The following is an 18,663-nucleotide window of genomic DNA, read 5'->3' as shown; positions in this document are numbered from 1 at the left end:
TACTTGAATTTGCCACAGTCAGGCCAATAACATTCTGTAGCAACCAGGATACTTTATGAAGCCGCAGCTCTCTTATTTTATCCCCCTGACTTTGTGGCTTTTGATGTCTTTTGGACAGAGAAAGGTTCCATGGGCATCAGATAACAAATGGGATCTTTGACTAAACAACCACTCACATGTATCAGGGTGCACACAATGATTCATGAACTTCATAAAGTCCCCAAGGTCATTTTTGTGGCCCCAGCAGTCAAAAATGGCATCCAAATGACTTTTAGGGCAGGAAGAAGTGACTTCTGGAAGTTAGTCATCATGAAATAAAATGGTAATGGTAACAGATTCCTAGTCAGGATACTTCTCTAGAAATTATTCTCCATGGCAAAGCTATGATAACTTCCAACAGAAGTCATTAATTTCAGTATGGTTCACTGTTTTCTTTTCATAGAATTATAGAGTTGGAAGAGACCTCATGGGCCATCCAGTCCAACCCCCTGCTAAGAAGCAGAAAAATCGCATTCAAAGCACCCCTGACAGATGGCCATCCAGCCTCTGTTTAAAAGCCTCCAAAGAAAGAGCCTTCGCCACACTCCAGGGCAGAGAGTTCCAGTGCCGAACAGCTCTCACTGTGAGGAAGTTCTTCCTAATGTTCAGGTGGAATCTTCTTTCCTGTAGTTTGAAGCCATTGTTCCGCATCCTAATCTCCAGGGCAGCAGAAAACTAGCCTGCTCACTCTTCTCGTGACTTCCCTTCGCATATTTATACATGGCCATCATATCTCCTCTCAGTCTTCTCTTCTGCAGGCTAAACATTACCTGTTTTCATGGTAAGTACATGATGCATGGGATCAAAATGTACATGCAAAAGGCTACATGAGATCCTGATGATACATGAACGCTCTCAGTGGCAGCAATGGGACCCCCACATGCCACTGGGCTCAGAGATGTTGCACAACAGTTTTATCCAAATTTTCCTAAAATCAGCATGCATTCTACTATCAGTGAAAATTATGTATGGACCAGGCTGTGATTGGACATGTTATCATACCTTACTCATTAGGAATCGAAGATTGATGTTTACCTTTAAGAAACACAGCAACATCCTCCAGTTGAGGGACATTATCCTCTCTGTAGCCACAATGCTTTGTCAGCAAAGGGAAGTTTTTCAAGTACTCTCGACATGCATGAGTCGGGTAGAGTTTGGTGAGTTCCCTGAACACAACGCCCCATGTTTTTATTTCTTCTGGGGTATAGTCCAATCTAGGAATTGGCTGGCCACTAAGAAGAAATTACAAAGAACACAATTTTTTTTAAAAAAACACATTCTGTTTATATCTCTTAATGCAGTGTACAAAACCCCCTCCTCAGTTCGCCAAACACAGGTATGCTTATCCTTACAAATCCAATTTCACACATCCATGCATTTATTGACTTCTCTAACATTCATTCATGACCAGGTCCTCCAATAATTTTTATATAGTCAGTAAGTTAAGAACTGAAGTTTTTTTTTTAACAAAGAAAGCAGAAAATGTCATCCAAGACTGCTGATTGGTGTTCAAATTTATCTCTCTGTGAATGAGACTCTCCTTTGTCTTAATCCAGTCAAGGAAACCACCAGACAAGAAGTCATATCAATAAGGCATAATTGAAAGTGACTTCAATAATTTTTATTCTTCAATAGGTTTAGGTAGTTATTGTTTTCTTCATTTGTATCATAAAAGCAAATGAATATTTCTGGACCTCTTTCTATATGTTTCATCCATGAACATCTTGAATTGGAGTTGAGATACTTGTCTGCACAGTCTCTATATTGGCTGCATCCACACTCTCACCACACTAATCTGATTTTAAAGGGAGCAGTGAAGGGGAGATTATCCTTCTTGATAAGTGTATAGGTTGCATAGCTAGGACATGAAGTGAAACAGTGATGATACTGATGCTTCCTAAGCAGATTATACCATCTTGAAGAGCTGGATTTGCAGGCACACTTAGGATTGCCAGAGTGAAATCTGAAGAGGAAATTTCAGCAGGTATAGGAGGCCCCTCCAATTTTATTTTTGACAACCCTACTGCAGTTTACACTACTAGGAATTTCAAAAACAGAAACTGTATTCAATGCCATGTCCTCTGCCAGCTCTGACAAATGAATGTTGCTATTGACCAATGCACATCCCCAGAATATTGCAATATTAAACCAATGGGCAAGGAGGAAAATTCACTTTCTACAGGTCATCAATTCATACACTGAATAAGAAGCTTTTGGTTCAGGTCATCCTTGCACATATAGAGCTTCCCGACTTCAGTTTAAGAAAAGCTGCTCTTTTTATTTCTAATTCCCTGTACAGTCTTTGTCTCACAGCTTCACATTTCTTCGAAGTGCCTGGACTTTGCTGTACAAGACAGACATCTCACAAGGGGAAAGATGAAGAGAAGAACCTACTCATGAAATTTTGCTGAACTTCATGATCTGAGAGAAGTACAGTTCAAAAAAGGGTCTGTTATATGAGTACTTCATATATGTTATTTATTTATTTATTTATTTATTTAAAACATTTATATTCTTCACTTCTCACCCCAAAGGGGACTCAGGAGCACAACATATATATGGCAAGCATTTCATGCTGGGATATAAAATAATTATAAGTATACTCAAACATTAAAACATTATACATTAAAATCAGTTATATCTACTTTAAAATCAGCTGTTTAAACCAACTCAGGACACCATGCTGGCTCCAGTCAGCGGAGTAGGTTTCCTATTATTGCCTCATTGCACTGCTCCAAAGGCTTGGTCCCACAGCCAGGTCTTTACCATCTTTCAAAAGGACAGGAGGGAGGGGGCTGATCTAATCTCTCCAGGGAGAGAGTCCCATAGCCGATAGCTGAGAAGGCCCTGTCTCTTGTCCCTGCCAATCACACCTGTGACAGTGGCAGGACTGGGAGCAGGGCCTCCCCGGAAGATTTTAATCTCCACGGTGGTTCATAGAGGGAGATGCATTTGGATAGGTAAACTGGGCCGGGGCAATTAAGGGCTTTATAGGCCAAAGCCACACTTTGAATTGTGCTCGGTAGCTAACTGGCAGCCAGTGGAGCTGACGTATCATGGGAGTTGTGTGCTCCCTGAAAGCCGCCCCAGTTATTAACCTGGCTGCCTCTCATTGGACTATTTGAAGCTTCCGAACAGTCTTCAATGGCAACCCCACATAGAGTTATCATACTTATTGCTGTGATCAATGAAATCAACTTCAAATCTAAGGTAACTCAAGACTGAAAACCAGTGTGGTGGAGTGGTTTCAGGGTTGGGCTAGTACTCCTGGACACGAGGGATCAAATCGCCTTAAGATAGGGAAACCCATTGGGTGACCTTGGACAAGTTGCATTCAGCCTTAGGGCAACAGTAAACCTCCTTAGAACAAATCTCGACAAGAACATCCTAACACAGAGTTTCTGTAAGTTTGAATTGACATGAAGGAATGCAACAACAAAGCCAATACTATTGGACTGGGACTATACAGCTGAAGATATTCCCAGGACTGAAGCAGAGCATCGGAGACACCCTCTCCTTCTCCAAGACAGGGGTGTTATTTTGGCACCATACTTTAAGCATTTATCTCCCCCCACTTTCTGGCAGTAAAACTAAACTAAATAACTAGTCCTTTGGTCTTTCATAAGATACAAAATCTGAAGCCTGAGGCAAACAATTCTGCCTAATGGTACAGCTGACCTCACCACATTCTGGGGTAAATTATTGGCCAGGGAACCCACTGTCTTTGATAGGATTCAATTTCTGCCTCTCTTTAGAACAAAAAGATTGACTGACAAGGTCTTGTTCAGTGGGGAAAACACAGAGAAAACATCTATTCTTCTTCCCTACTGGGAAGAACACTGTTGCAACAGCAAACTGGTTTGGGACTACACATAATCTAGCCCTGTTTATTAAACAGATTACAAAAGGCTGCTAGATTGGGAGTATGAGTATGTTTTGTGTAGAAGGATAGGGAGACTGTATTATTGCATCTTCTTGGCAATCGCTTTGAGAACTATACAGTTAGGATATACTCATCTAAACTGAAATAAATAATACCTTTTCTCCAGGGTGCAAGATTAAATTTATGCAAGCATTTTTATTATAATCAGAATTGACTTTCTTTTGGTTTATTATGCTATACAAATCCACATAATTGTTTATAGAGACTAATTGATGTATTATCTAATGACATAATAAACTACATGGAGACACCTAAACCTATTTTTGAGATCTCCATGCCCCCCAGCACCCCTTAAAATGCCCAAGGGGATATTTCTCCATGTATTACGGGGCCTTTTGGATTGCAATGTAATCAAAAGAATCCTCTTATTCCAATATGTGGTGACACTTCTAGGTCAATTCCTCAGCAAAATGACCCAGGAGAGGGACAAAAATGTGGTAAATACTTGCATTTAGGAACCAACTTTGATGAAAGCTTATGTTTACTTTTCTTGCATGTTTAGGGGCAGTTAGCAAATGTTATTGTCTTTTTCCATGTCTTTGTGTGTTTTGGTGTGATTGCTCTTTTGATCAATTTTGCATGGAACTTGGTATGGAATAAATAGGAAGAATTCTAAGTACAATTACTCGGACTTTTGTTTCACTCAGATCACAACCAAAATCATCAGCATTGAACTTAACAACCATGGATAAACTCCCTAGTAAAGGTAATGGTTTTCCCCTGATATTAGGTCCAATCGTGTCCTACTCTTGGGGTTGGTGCTCATCTCCATTTCTAAGCTGAAGAGCCAGCATTGTCCATAGACACCTCCAAGGTCATGTGGCCAGCATGATTGCATGGAGCACTGTTACCTTCCCGCCAGAGCAGTACCTATTGATCTACTCACATTTGCATGCTTTCGAACTGCTAGGTTGGCAGAAGCTGTGGCTAACAGTGGGAGCTCACCCCACTCCCCAGATTCAAACTGCCTACCTTTTGGTCAGCAAGTCCAGCAGCTCAGTGGTTTAGCTAGCTGCGCCACCGGGGGCTCTGTATAAGCTCCCTAGTTATACATAAAAGATGTTATGTGATGTTGTAATTGAAGTGTGGACCAAAGTTTGGCAGTATACTCTGAATTAGGAAACTGATGGGATGAGCTTGGATTAGTCATTCCCTCTCAGCTCTCAAGGGTTTACCATATGAATAAAGTGGAGGCATATGAGAAAGCCACATACGGTATACCATTTTGAGTTCACTGAAGGATTTTGGGCTACAAATAAATCATTTAGAGAAGAAAAACAAAGCAATATCTTAATAAAAACAGATGTTTTACAGAGGTCAAAATATGTTTCAGGGACATTTTAGAAGTCCTCTTTTGCTTTCCTTGAATGGAGCTTCTAATGCCTACAGTCTTAACACCTACTGGGACATCTGATGCTCGCTTCTATACCACCTACAGTCATTTCCATTTCAGGCACAAGAGAATGAGTTCATGAACTCCTTTTGAAGCAAGCCTAAAGGTGAATGCTCAAACATCACCTCTGTAGAATACATTCTACTCAGAAAGAATAGGGGCTCTGTTGTGATTTTCGATACTACTGTCAGTACTTTTCCAAAAGACATTTCCGCCTCGAGCAAACACTTTGATTGCTTGTACATTGAACTTATGGTAATGAAAGGGTTAAGTTAGAGATCAATATTGGATTGTTTACTTTCTTACCAGGGGTCAGGAAAGTGAGAAGTTACAACCCTGTGCAATGTTATTTCAGGCCTGTCTTCTGCACCACACTTGTGTGATGTTCAGTCATTGCTGTAGCCCATTTTTCATGCTTTCATTGGATCACTTTTGATCAGTGCCTTGGTTCTCAAGTGACACGGCTAGAATTGAAACCCTGAAGGTACTATTAGAAGCAGCTGAATGCTGGATAGTGACTTGTGATGCTCAGCCATTCCCGGATCTCAGCTTGGCCCTTCAAATCCCCAGATGTCTTTGGCCCCGTCTATGACATTTTTCATCAGCTTATTGGAAATGCAATTACAATCATAAAGCACTCTGAATACTAAAAACACGAAAAGAATAAGCTGACCAGGGAGTCCTAGGCCTCCTACTGTCAAGATGTGTGATGTCTGAATTATTAGTCCTCCCTATGTCTATCTCGTTTTTAAAGGCTTCTTTAAGCATGGATGTGTGCAGTAGATTTCTTAGATGCAAGAGCTGATATGAGATATTCCAATAATAAGCATCCCCCACGGAGACAGAATCATATGGAATTAATGTGCTTTGAAACTGTCTATTCAGCCTGGAAATTTTCATTAGGCACAATCATCTTCCTTTCCTTTCTCCGACCCTCTGCTAAGAACAAACAGCTGCATCAAGGTGGGGGGGGGGGGGGCTGAACGCTGGTGGCAAATCAGAATAGCAGTGAATGGACAGTAAATAGAAAGTCTTGAAAGACAGAGAACGCTTCCTGAATATTGCCACCAAAAGCTGATTGTAATTGTAATTGTTCTTCCTACGGCTTTCCCTGCATCTCCTCCCACCAATAGGCCCACCTGGGTTGTAGGCTTTGCATACTGTCCTTTTAAAAAAAAGAAAGATTGCACAGCTGGAATGTTCACAAACTTGAGAACCAAATGACAAAAGCATTTCAATCATCTGAAACTATGAAAGAGTTTGGGAAATGGCAATCATTGGGTGCGAGAAGTTCCTGTCCCCTAAAAGTAGTTTTCTATTCTTTCTGGACCAATAGCTTGGACACTGAAAAAACGGCAGCCTTTGTTTAACACCTAGCCTTATTTTTTATTGTGTTGTTGAAGAATTTCATGGCCAGAATCACAGGGTTGTTGTGAGTTTTCTGGTCTGCAGGACCATGTTCCAAACACATTTTCTCCTGACGTTTCACCCACATCTATGGCAGGCATCCTCAGGGGTTGTGAGGTATGAAGGAACTCTTGTATGTTGGAGGCAATTGTGAATGTTGTAATTAATCACCTTGATTAGCATTTAATGGCCTTGTAGCTCGAGCCCTGGCTAATTCCTGCCTGGAGGAATCCTTTGTTGGGAGGTGTTAGTTGGCCTTGATTGTGTCATGTCTGGAATTCTCCTGTCTTCTGAGCGTTGTTCTTTATTTATTGTCCTGATTTTAAAGTTTTTTAATACTGGCAGCCAGATTTTGTTCATTTTCATGGTTCCTTCTTTCTGTTGAAATTGCCCACATGCTTGTGGATTTCAGTGGCTTCTCTGGGCCCGGTTCTGTTCAACATCTTTATTAATGACTTAGACGAAGGGTTAGAAGGCACGATCATCAAGTTTGCAGACGACACAAAACTGGGAGGGATAGCCAACACTCCAGAAGAAAGGAGCAGAATTCAAAACGATCTTGACAGACTAGAGAGATGGGTCGAAACTAACAAAATGAAGTTCAACAGGGACAAATGCAGGATACTTCACTTCGGCAGAAAAAATGGAATGCAAAGATACAGAATGGGGGACGCCTGGCTAGACAGCAGTACATGTGAAAAAGATCTTGGAGTCCTTGTGGACAACAAGTTAAACATGAGCCAACAATGTGATGCGGCTGCTAAGAAAGCCAACGGGATTCTGGCCTGCATCAATAGGGGAATAGCATCTAGATCCAGGAAAGTCATGCTCCCCCTCTATTCTGCCTTGGTCAGACCACACCTGGAATACTGTGTCCAATTTTGGGCACCACAGTTGAAGGGAGATGTTGACAAGCTGGAAAGCGTCCAGAGGAGGGCAACTAAAATGATCAAAGGTCTGAAGAACAAGCCCTATGAGGAGCGGCTTAAAGAACTGGGCATGTTTAGCCTGCAGAAGAGAAGGCTGAGAGGAGACATGATAGCCATGTACAAATATGTGAGGGGAAGTCATAGGGAGGAGGGAGCAAGCTTGTTTTCTGCTGCCCTGCAGACTAGGACACGGAACAATGGCTTCAAACTACAGGAAAGGAGATTCCACCTGAACATCAGGAAGAACTTCCTCACTGTGAGGGCTGTTCGACAGTGGAACTCTCTGACCCGGAATGTGGTGGAGGCTCCTTCTTTGGAGGCTTTTAAACAGAGGCTGGATGGCCATCTGTCGGGGGTGCTTTGAATGCGATTTCCTGCTTCTTGGCAGGGGGTTGGACTGGATGGCCCATGAGGTCTCTTCCAACTCTACTATTCTATGATTCTAGTCTGACATGGTAGATGTTAGAGTGGTCCAGCATTTCTATGATCTCAAATAATATGCTGTGTCAAGGTTGCTCCATCAAGTGTTCTGCTATGGCTGACTTCTCTGGTTGGATTAGTCTGTAGTGCCTTTCATGTTCCTTGATTCGTGTTTGGGCATTTCTGCGTTTGGCGGGCCCTGTGTAGTCTTGTCCACAGCTGCATAGCATACAGTAGAGTCCTGCAAAGGTGAGAAGATCCCCCTTGCCCTTTGATCAATGTAGCATTTGTTGGATTTTCTTAGTGGGTCTGTAGACTACACAGAGAAGCCACTGAAATCCACAAGTATGCGGACAATTTCAACAGAAAGGAGGAAACCATGAAAATGAACAAAATCTGCCTACCAGTATTTTTTTAAAAAACTCTAAAATCAGGACAATAAATAAAGAGCAACATTCTGAAAACAGGGGAATTCCAGACATGAAACAATCAGGGCCAACTAATACATCCCAACAAAGGATTCCCCCAGGCAGGAATTAGCCAGGCCTTGAACTGCAAGGCTATTAATTGCTAATCAAGGTGATTAATTACAACATTCCCACATGCCTCCACCAGACGAGAGTTCTTTCTCCCACCATGGAACTTCCACAGATATATAAACCTCCCTTGCTTAGTTTCCAATATACCTCACAACTTCTGAGGATGTCTGTGGGTGAAACATCAGGAGAAAATTCATCTGGAACATGGCCATACAGCCCAGAAAACTTACAACAACCCACTTATTTTTCATTGCTGTTTATTTATTTTGCCTCCCATCCCACTTTTTGCTGGAGTAGAATAATACATTTTCTGCCATTTTTCAGTGATCTATACTTTAATTTGCAATCTTAAGCATGACAAGAGCCCTAAAGAATGGTCTCAAACTTCATTGGTAAGGGAAAGTGATTAGATCAGTCTTCCTCTACCTGATGCCCTCGGATGTGTTGAATTGCAACTCTCAGCATTCTCACACAGCACATTCATTGGAGAGCAGCAGGTTGAAGCAGGCTGGGTAAGTCAGGCAGATGGAAAGACCGATTAACCTAGAGCAGGGGTCCCCAAACTTTTTAAACAGGGAACCAGTTCACGATCCTTTGGACCGTTGGAGGGCCGAACTATAGTTGGCCACCGAGCAATAAATAATAATAATAACAACAACAACAACAACAACAATAAAAAAGAGGGTTGGAAGAGACCCTTTGGGCCATTGAGTCCAATCCCCCTCTGCCTTTGTGCACCAAAAGCACAAGCAAAGCACCCCTGACAGATGGCCACCCAGAATCAATGTTAATAATAATAATAATAATAATAATAATAATAATAATAAAGAGGGTTAGAAGAGACCCCTTGTGCCATTTAGTCCAACTCCCTTCTGCCTTTGTGCACCAAAAGCACTAGCAAAGTATCCCTGACAGATGGCCACCCAGACTCAATGTTAATAATAATAATAATAATAATAATAATAATAATAATAATAATAATAATAAAAAGAGGGTTGGAAGAGACCCCTTGAGCCATTTAGTCCAATCCCCTTCTGCCTTTGTGCACCAAAAGCACAAGCAAAGCACCCTGACAGATGGCCACCCAGCCTCAATGTTAATAATAATAATAATAATAATAATAATAATAATAATAATAATAATAATAATAATAATAATGGTTGTAAGAGAAGAAGGGACCCCTTGGGTAATTTATCCCAACCCCCTTCTGCCCTTGTGCTGTGGGGGCCGGATAAATGGCTTCGATGGGCCGCATCCGGCCCCCGGGCCTTAGTTTGGGGACCCCTGACCTAGAGCAACAAGATGTCCATTGCGCTGTCTAGAAATAGGTCAAATTATTCTGAAAAAGGTGATTCTGTTTGTCTTAATATAAACATATTAACAGCTAACATTAGTTTGTTTTCAAAGTGTAATGATATGGAAGAGTTTACATGTCCAGAATGCACCTTCTTTCCTACCAAATAGAGAAGTGTATTGAGATTAGAAGAAAAGATGCTGAAGACAAGAAATTTAAGACTGATCCTTAAGCATTAGACGCTGCTTCCTCTCAAATACCCAAAACTGTCAGCCTTAATGCAAAAGAAAAGTCTATAGAATCTATATAGTATGGATGGAGATTTCTTTTAGCATTTAATTCTGAGCTCACATTTGCATTATCCTGCATAATTTAAACAGATGTTACAAATCACCCAGCTCGAGACAATGCAATAATGTGTTCAATTATTGCACAGTTATTGCTAGCAATACCAATCTAAACGCATCCACTTAGCACTTTGTGAAACCCAACATCCATTGATAACCCAAGAAACATTCAGGCAATCAATCTTCCAATAACTGATCTGAATTGAAATGGACACACTAGAGGTTAAACTAGATAACACTTCTACCATGTGTTTTGCCAATATGCTCCGCCAAATGCTAAAAGATGTCTGCCATAAATATTCTGCTTTTTCTGTACTTGATTTTGTAACTGGTCATTTAAACATGGTAAACACTGACTTAATTAGCAAATAAGATTACTGAAACATGTGTATCTTGGAGGGAATCCCATGCAAAACGTGAACGTTTCTCAAGCAGGAAAACAAGACAATCAAAGGAAATACATATTTACCTTAATGTCTAATTTAACCCTGGGATATCCTTTCCTATTTTCTTATTTACATCCTCCATGAAATAACGCTCTCTAAGTAATTAATATAGTCTCAATTATTGTTGGTTTTGATGGTATGTTTCGAAATAAATTGTTAACTATAATTCAAAACTATTTAAAAGGCAAGGACAATCAGTAAGAGGGACCATGATTTATCTCTTCCAGATTATGGACTCTTAACACTATCAGTCAAAATATATTTGCCAGATATTTCATCTTTTATTTGTTAGTCGATGTTGGGAGATGGATGAAAAAAGGAGAATGATTGGGAAATATGGGAGAGTTGCAACAGATGTCATCTGAGACAACCATGTACATTTTTGTGAGTAATGCAAGGCGATTGTCCAATAAGACCTGGAAGTAGTGGTGTGCATTCGGCTAAAAGCTTGCCTCGTTTCGTTTCCGGCTTTCGTTGCAGGGCCCGACATTTTTAAAAATCCTCCCGAAATTGTTTTCGATTGTTTTGTTTCCGAGGTCCAAAAATTGGTCCATTATTTGGGGGGGGGGGCTTTCCACCCACTGGCTCTCCTTCCTGAGGTGTTCGGCTGCCTGGCAGGCACCGCACTTCTTCTCTTCCTCCTCCTCCCTCCCTCACTCACGCCCGCAATGCCCCACATTAACTCATGGGAGTCATGGCCAGGCAGCCCCATATCCAGACCTCAGCAAGCAAGAAGAAAGGAACAACTGCTCCCCCCCTCCTTTCAACTCGGTGGCGGAGAATGTGTGACTGTGCAGGCGCTCGGCTGCAGGCAGGCACTGAAAGGCACACACAAGCTTTCCAGGCCTGCCTGCACACCCCACACCACACAAACTCTCCCTGGAAAGAAAGTGTGTGTGTGTGGTGCGGCACAGGCAGGCCTGGAAAGCGCTCACTTGCCTCTCAGTGCCTGCCTGCAGCTGAGTGCCGACACAGTCACACACACACACACACACACACACGTGGTTCCTTCTGCCCTGATGCTAAGGTCTGGATGTGAGGCTGCCCAGCCATGACTCCTGTGAGTGAATACAGGGCATTGTGGGTGCGAAGGGGGGAAGGAGGGAGGAGGAGAAAGAGAAGAAGCGTGCACACATGAAATTTTGGTTCCACACGAAAGCAGGCTTTTATGTTGATCTGAGTTTTGTGTGGGGATGGGGGCTTTCTGTTTCTTTCTTCTGAATAAATGGAAGACACGAAAGACACAGAAAAAATGATACAAACTAATTTTGTGCACATCTCTACCTGGAAGCACTCTGAGAGAATGCCCTATTACTGTTGTTCAGGTGCTCCCAAATTAAACAATATTTTAGTGACCAGGCAAGCGCTCCACCATTAGAAAACCCACTTTTTAGACTTTAACATCTCCCAGAATCCCCTAGCTATCATGGCCATGGCTGGCTTTTTCAGTCCATAGCAGAAAACTATCTAACTACAGCTTCTAAAGATAGGTTTCTTCAATAAAGGTAGAGGGTTTTTTTACTCATTTGCATACATTAATTAAGCTAAATTGCACACTCATTTAAGCATTTCCTGTTTTCTTACTCTGGGTTTAAGAAAATTATCACAGCAGGGGAGAAAAAATAAACAAATAAAATGGTTCAGGCTGGTTGGAAACTAGTCAAGTACAACCTAAACCGAACAGAGATATGCAAAAGAAGTCTCGGTACAGGAACATTTTGGAGATCCATATCCATATAAAATGCTAATAGGACAGCAGTGATCTAGTGAGAGAGCAAAGCTGCTGCCTAGAGTCACAGGATACAAATTCTTTTCTTCTTCCCGAGCTGCATCCTTATTAGTTTTATATATACCAACAGCATAAAGGATTTTTATGGGCTTTTAAGCATGCTCTTCTCCTGCCAAGTTATCCCCTCTGCTGCTTAAAAGAAATGCTTTCATTCCTCCAGCACATATACATACACACTTAAGTAGTTCAGAAACCCAGAGAGGTAGACTAGACATCTGTACCCTCCCAAGAAGTGGGGTGATTTTTTTTAAGAGCATAACAGTGGAAAAGTACATAAAATTAGTGTGTGTCTTCTTTGGAGTGTGAAGAGTTTGGCCCATTAGAAATCAAATGAGAATGAGACTGGAATTAGCTTGACTTGGAAGCGTGTGTGACAAGAAAATTGCAAAACAGCAGGTATTTGCAGGTAGCGTTGGAAATTTACTAACTCCTGGGGATGGTAATGGATTCAAAATGTAGACTTGATTTCCAACAATATGGAATGAAAAAGGAAAGAAAGAAGGAAAATATAAGGTACTTGGAGCATTCCAAAGCGAAGGAATTTATTTTATTTGTTGTAGAATCACTAAAGATGCTGTTTTATATCCATCTACATAGGAGCTAGCTTCATTGCACTCAAGGAAATCAGTGGACATAAATATAATTGTCCTATGGGTCTGTAATCCTTATGCTAAATGTAGTCAACCTAGAGCCCTGTAACATTTGATCAAAGCCAAGGGTGGGGATCATGTGATCCACCAAATGTTGGACTACAACTCCCAGCATTCATTTCTCTCCCTTGGATGTGTTGGCTAAGGCTGTTAGAAGTTGCCATCCAACCACATCTAGAGAACTGCATGATTCTGATCCCGAGTCTAAATTTACTGTATGAGCTAATACTGAATAGCTGACATCTCTACGGACCTAATACTGGTAGAACAGCAAGTATATATCAATGGAAGTTTATGGCACCATGTTTTCACTGCCATTGATGATTGGCCACAGTGAAGGTGAGCAAGAATGGAACATGTTTACTCCAAATCCTAAATTCCCTCAGACCCACTAAGGCAGATATTTTGGCTTTCAACTCCCAGAAATTCTGGGATTTCTGGGAGTTGTAGGACAAAACACACCCACAGGTTGAGAACCACTGCACTAAGCCATCCATATCAGGGTGCATCCAGACAGCACCAAATTGTGTGTTTAATAGGTAGGACAGAAAAACCTTGGATCTGAGAACAGGTCCACACACAGACCTGTTGGTCCTGGGATTTGGGCCTGCAACACCTGGACTTGCTGCTTTGTTCTGGGATTTAGAAGCCCGCAAGATGGCCACTGTGGGACATCCACCGGAAACTCTGGTGACTTTTTAAAAAAATTAATGAGCTGGTGCGAATATGCGCATCATTTGTACGGGTTTTGTCCTGGGTTGTAAATGTCGATTCCTCATTGGTTCTATCATAAAAACCTGGTGAAAGCTGATTACAGGGCAAAAACTTTGTCATGTCAAGAGGGACATCGCCATCCACCCATTTATCAAAGTTTATCAAAGTTTGTGACACACAAACAAAGTTTTTGCACCAAAAGAACCACAGAAGCAAATCTGGAGATGTCTCCTTCATCACTTGGCACTCAAGGCTACTCATCATTCCTGCCTATCACTTCCATCCCAATATTACCTGCCAGTTACTTCAAGTACATGGCCACACCTGGTATCATTTACCCATTAATCTGTGCAAAGGGAGGAGAAAATGCCTTCCTTGTCCCTTTAAAAGTGACCTTCAATTATCTCCAGAGCCTGCAGGATGAGACAGTGGGTTAATCAATGATGAAGCAGGAGAAGTTGAAGTCGAGCACACTTATGAGCACACAACCTCTGCTTTTCCCTTCCTGAGGTTGAGACAACATGCCAAGATGCCATCAGTCTTCCTGCCACCTCTTTCCTAGAAGCAAATAAAGATGTCCTTTCCTGCAACCATACTTTGCTGCACAGGAGCAGGTACAGATCATGTGAATTGGTTTGGAGATACTCATAGTAACACAGCCATTTCCTTATTAATATTCTGTAAAATATATAATCCAACTCACTTATTCAGTACCACTTTACTGGCATCCAAAGTTGCTCATGTCTTGGCAGGAAATATATGTTATGTCATGGCAAGTAGAATAAGGCAGGGTCACAGTTGTAGAGGACATGCTTTTCTTGTTGAAACCCCCAGTGTCAACCCAGAATATCTTTGCCCAGACCTAGAAAAAGTTCTTTCTCTGAAACTCTGGAGAGACATTTCAGTACTAAAATGGGAAAATAAAGATTTGACTGAGCATAGGGTGGTAGCCTCCGTTCTACATATCAATCAACATCAGTTCCAGCCCTCATGTTCACCATAGCAATTTGACAGCTTGGTACTCACTATTTATAATTCATGGCAACATCTACAAAATATTTTCTTCTCTGCCGATAGACGTTGTCCTTAAATCCCTAAAGCAAAATAAAGAAAGCAAAATTAATTTATAACCAAAGGAAAGGAAACTAATAGAAGGGGGTGTTTAAAGCAATCATCACAGTGTTTTAAAATGCTTATTAATGTTCGAATGTATGCCACTATGGAGCTGTTAGTAGAAACAATAGAAGGATGTGGGTTTTTGGGTAGGAGGGAATCTTGTCTAAGACTGAAGTCTTTTAGTCAGTTACCCTAGGCGGTTGCTTGAATGGAACTAATCTACAGCAAGGAGCTTGCAGATTACAGCTCTAAAGTCTGATAAGAACGTTATTTCTAATGCATCTGGGCTTTCACACAGCAAGAAGGTTTTGGGTTTAGCTACAATGCCAGCTTCCAGTATCAAGTCTACCTGGTCTATTTACAGTTTTATCAGGAAGGTCAGACGGTCAGACCGCATCCAAAGATAGTTGTCATCTGAGGTAGAACAATAAACTATTTTCCCTTAACATATACATACAACAAATCAAGTGCATATGTCAAGCCAGGCATGTTACCAAAGCAAAAAATATCAATAATATATTTTCCCATTCCTTCAATCAAAAACATAAACAAGTTGCAGTGACTTACAATTTGCCACCTAAACTCTGTTGCCCAAGAGTCAAAGTAGGAGATGCATTTAGCACATTAACTGGTAAAAGTCATCTATCATAATATACTCTTTCCTCACCCACATATTTTACATTTAGGACCTCATCACATGACGGAAATTCAGCGTTCTAGGACACTTCTGCCTCAATTGATCCACAGATTCCCACCACCCATCACACAATGTAGCCTCACTTCTAGTGGGGCTCTATGAGTCAACTGGGGCAGGAGCATCATAGGATACTGTACCAATAACATGGGAGCCTCCCTGTGATCCATTAGGAACAACGGGGCTATCGTGGGGGAGGGGGGCCCACACATAGACATTTCCTACTGTGTGATGGGGAAGCATCAGCTAATGGTGAGGCAGGATGCTGGGGTTGCTCCGCTACCCCCCTCGATTTGCCACAGAAGCTGATGAATTAGAACACTAGACCTCATCAGTGTGATGAGGTTCATAGTATGATTTATTTTGCAAATACACATTGGATGGTATCTTAAATTGAAAATCTGATTGCTAAGGCAAGCATCTCTGAGAAAATACCATTGTGGAAGGGAAAATATGTTAACCAAAGGAAATGAACTTTCCCCTTAATCATGTGCTCTTCCAGATATTGTTGGATTGCATATTCCGGCAGGCCTGACCAACATGGCCATTAGTGAGGAATGCAGGAAGTTGCAGAACATCATCTGAAGAACTTCATGATTTCCACTCTTACCTTGATGCTGAGTTTTGCCTGAGCCGATCACTTCACTCTGCCTAAAGATACACAGAATCAGGAACTCCCTGTGGCCTATAGTAATCTCATTTATGATTGATTAATTTATTGAGACAATTCACATTCCATCTTTCAGGACCAAAATCTTTGCAAATAACACCCAAAGAGAATTTTAGAAGCATACACTACCAATATGTATCAGAGCGACCCAAAGCATAGTTAGTGATGGTGACTGGGAAAACAAGAGGCATAGGAATAATGGAGCTGAAGCTGGGATCTATGGTGACCTTTGCTTGTCTTATTCCACCTTTCTCACTTCTAGATGCTTTCCTAAAGGATAGTTGTTAAAAGATGGCCTGTAGAATCCATGGAGTCCAACACTATTTTAACTTACATGGCTCAGTGATGTGGAATCCAGGGAGTTACAGTTTGGCGAGGCAACAACATTCTTTGATAGAGAAGGCTGAAGACCTTGTTATAAAACTACAACTGCATTAATTCTATAGTATAGATTCATTTTCTGTGCTGCAGAGAGACAGAGGGTTATTTTAGCTGAAGCAGATTCCCAGTGTTTTCCTTGTTTGTTTTTCCCAGCCCCTCTCTCCTGTGCCTTTTGAATGTGTGTGTGAGTATGAGAGAAAGGGAAACAAACCAGAAAAACACCGGGAACCTGCTTCAGCTAAAATAACTTTCCAACTCTCTTGATTTCCTTGTTGTATTTCTATTCCTATTATAAGTGGAAGCAGCCACTGAATGATTTTAGGTCTTCAGCTCGAAAAGCAACTGAGCAACCCCTATGACCCTTTAGGTCAATAGATGGGATTAGTAACTGAATTTAAAACAAAGAGTTCATGCCACCATAACTACAAGGAAGGAAACTGTGTGCCTCCCCCTTGGGTTTTCTTGAGATTACCTTTGATACAATTTGGCCTCAAATCTTTAAGGTGAAAGGGTAGCAAGGGAGCATTAATTGAAGAAAGTGAACCAAAATGGTATAACCAACATTTTGCTTTTCTTTGTACCTCTAGGCTAAAAAGAAAAAGAGTTGAACAGCACTTTGACAGCACTGCAACTTTTATTTGAAAAAAGCAATGGCAGTTGACATTCTTGTGGTGAAAACAGTTTCCCATAGCTCACAATATGTATTATTCACATTGTAAATGTATTCTCTTTTTACAAAAAACACAGCAGCTTTTCTTATTTGGCCTCAGCTGAAACTAATGGTTTTAAGCTCCATTAATGTGTTCACCCAATAAATAGAAAGCAGGGCTGGAAAGCATATTCAAAACTATTTTTAAAAGGGTCAAAAACATGTTTTTTTGAGTGTCAAGAAAACGAATGGTAAGAAATTTCTGACTATGGAGACCAACAACATCTGGAAGGCTGTACATTCTGATAATGAATTGAGACAGAATGCTGATAATTCAGCCAATATCTTAGACCTTTGATCCCTGCCAGCCTGAGTAGTGGTAAGGGATGATGGGAGTGATAGTACATAGTTAAATTTGAATAGACAACAAGTTCCTAGGCCTGGATCAAAATCACCAAGTTTAAGACCCTTACCACACACACTTAAACCCCATTTCCGACGCTCTTTGCCGATTGGTGCCTACAGGTCCTATCAGATGATGCAATATCCATTCCGTAGACATTTGTGGGCAAAGAATCTGCTATGATTACAGCTTTAAAAATAGGAAACAATTGACTTTGCTCGTCTTTAATTCTGTCACGTGAGTCAGAAGTGGAGCTTTTTCTGTGGAATGGGTAGACCTGTCTGCAGAATATCAGTGATGTGTCGTTCGGGGCATGTTTTGGTGGCGGTCTTTTCATCCCACTCAATTCTCCTTTGCTGAAATGCCCTAGAGCACACTTTGAGTGACAGGCAGAGAAAGAACCTGAGTAAAGCCATACATATTTTCCACTTTCCCAGTATTATTATTATTGTTATTGTTATTGTTGTTGTTATTTTATTGTATTAGACTTTTCCATTATTATCTCCTTTTTGTAAAAAAAAAAAATAGAAATTTGTAATTTCACTGCTCCATAGGAACAAAAATATATGTTTATGTTTCTTTTTGGGACTGAGGCCACAAACTTGTGTGATTGTGCAAGATCTGCTCCCCAAAAAAGAAAGACAGTGACATAGGGGATCATTGGACAGATTGGGAGTAGTCATCCCTCAGCTGTGTGATAAGTCTGACACACATTCTTTTATTAGATACAGAAGGGAAAGAAATATGTGAGATGGAGTGAATACTCATCCAGACTTCTTCTAGCAATTTTAAACTATAGGTTGCCTGCTTAAAATGCATTTTCTGAGGTGTGCGTGATAA

The 18,663-nt window shown here is 41.1% G+C and overlaps 1 protein-coding gene across 1 annotated transcript in view; it reads right to left on the bottom strand.

The window, feature by feature from the left end:
* The window catches only part of tph2 (tryptophan hydroxylase 2), a 108,552-nt gene that overhangs the window by 71,363 nt on the left and 18,526 nt on the right, over window positions 1-18,663 (bottom strand). The window contains exons 5-6 of the mRNA XM_003221149.4: window positions 14,937-15,004; window positions 1,075-1,271 (exon numbers count right to left, since the gene is read on the bottom strand). Coding sequence (XP_003221197.1) covers window positions 1,075-1,271; window positions 14,937-15,004 — 265 coding nt within the window. The remainder of the gene's footprint in view (window positions 1-1,074; window positions 1,272-14,936; window positions 15,005-18,663) is intronic.

This window comes from Anolis carolinensis, chromosome 5 (genome assembly GCF_035594765.1).
Source record: "Anolis carolinensis isolate JA03-04 chromosome 5, rAnoCar3.1.pri, whole genome shotgun sequence".
Classification (NCBI taxonomy): Eukaryota; Metazoa; Chordata; class Lepidosauria; order Squamata; family Dactyloidae; genus Anolis; species Anolis carolinensis.
The sequence above is the reverse complement of the archived record's forward strand: the minus strand, read 5'-3'. Positions and strand labels throughout refer to the sequence as shown.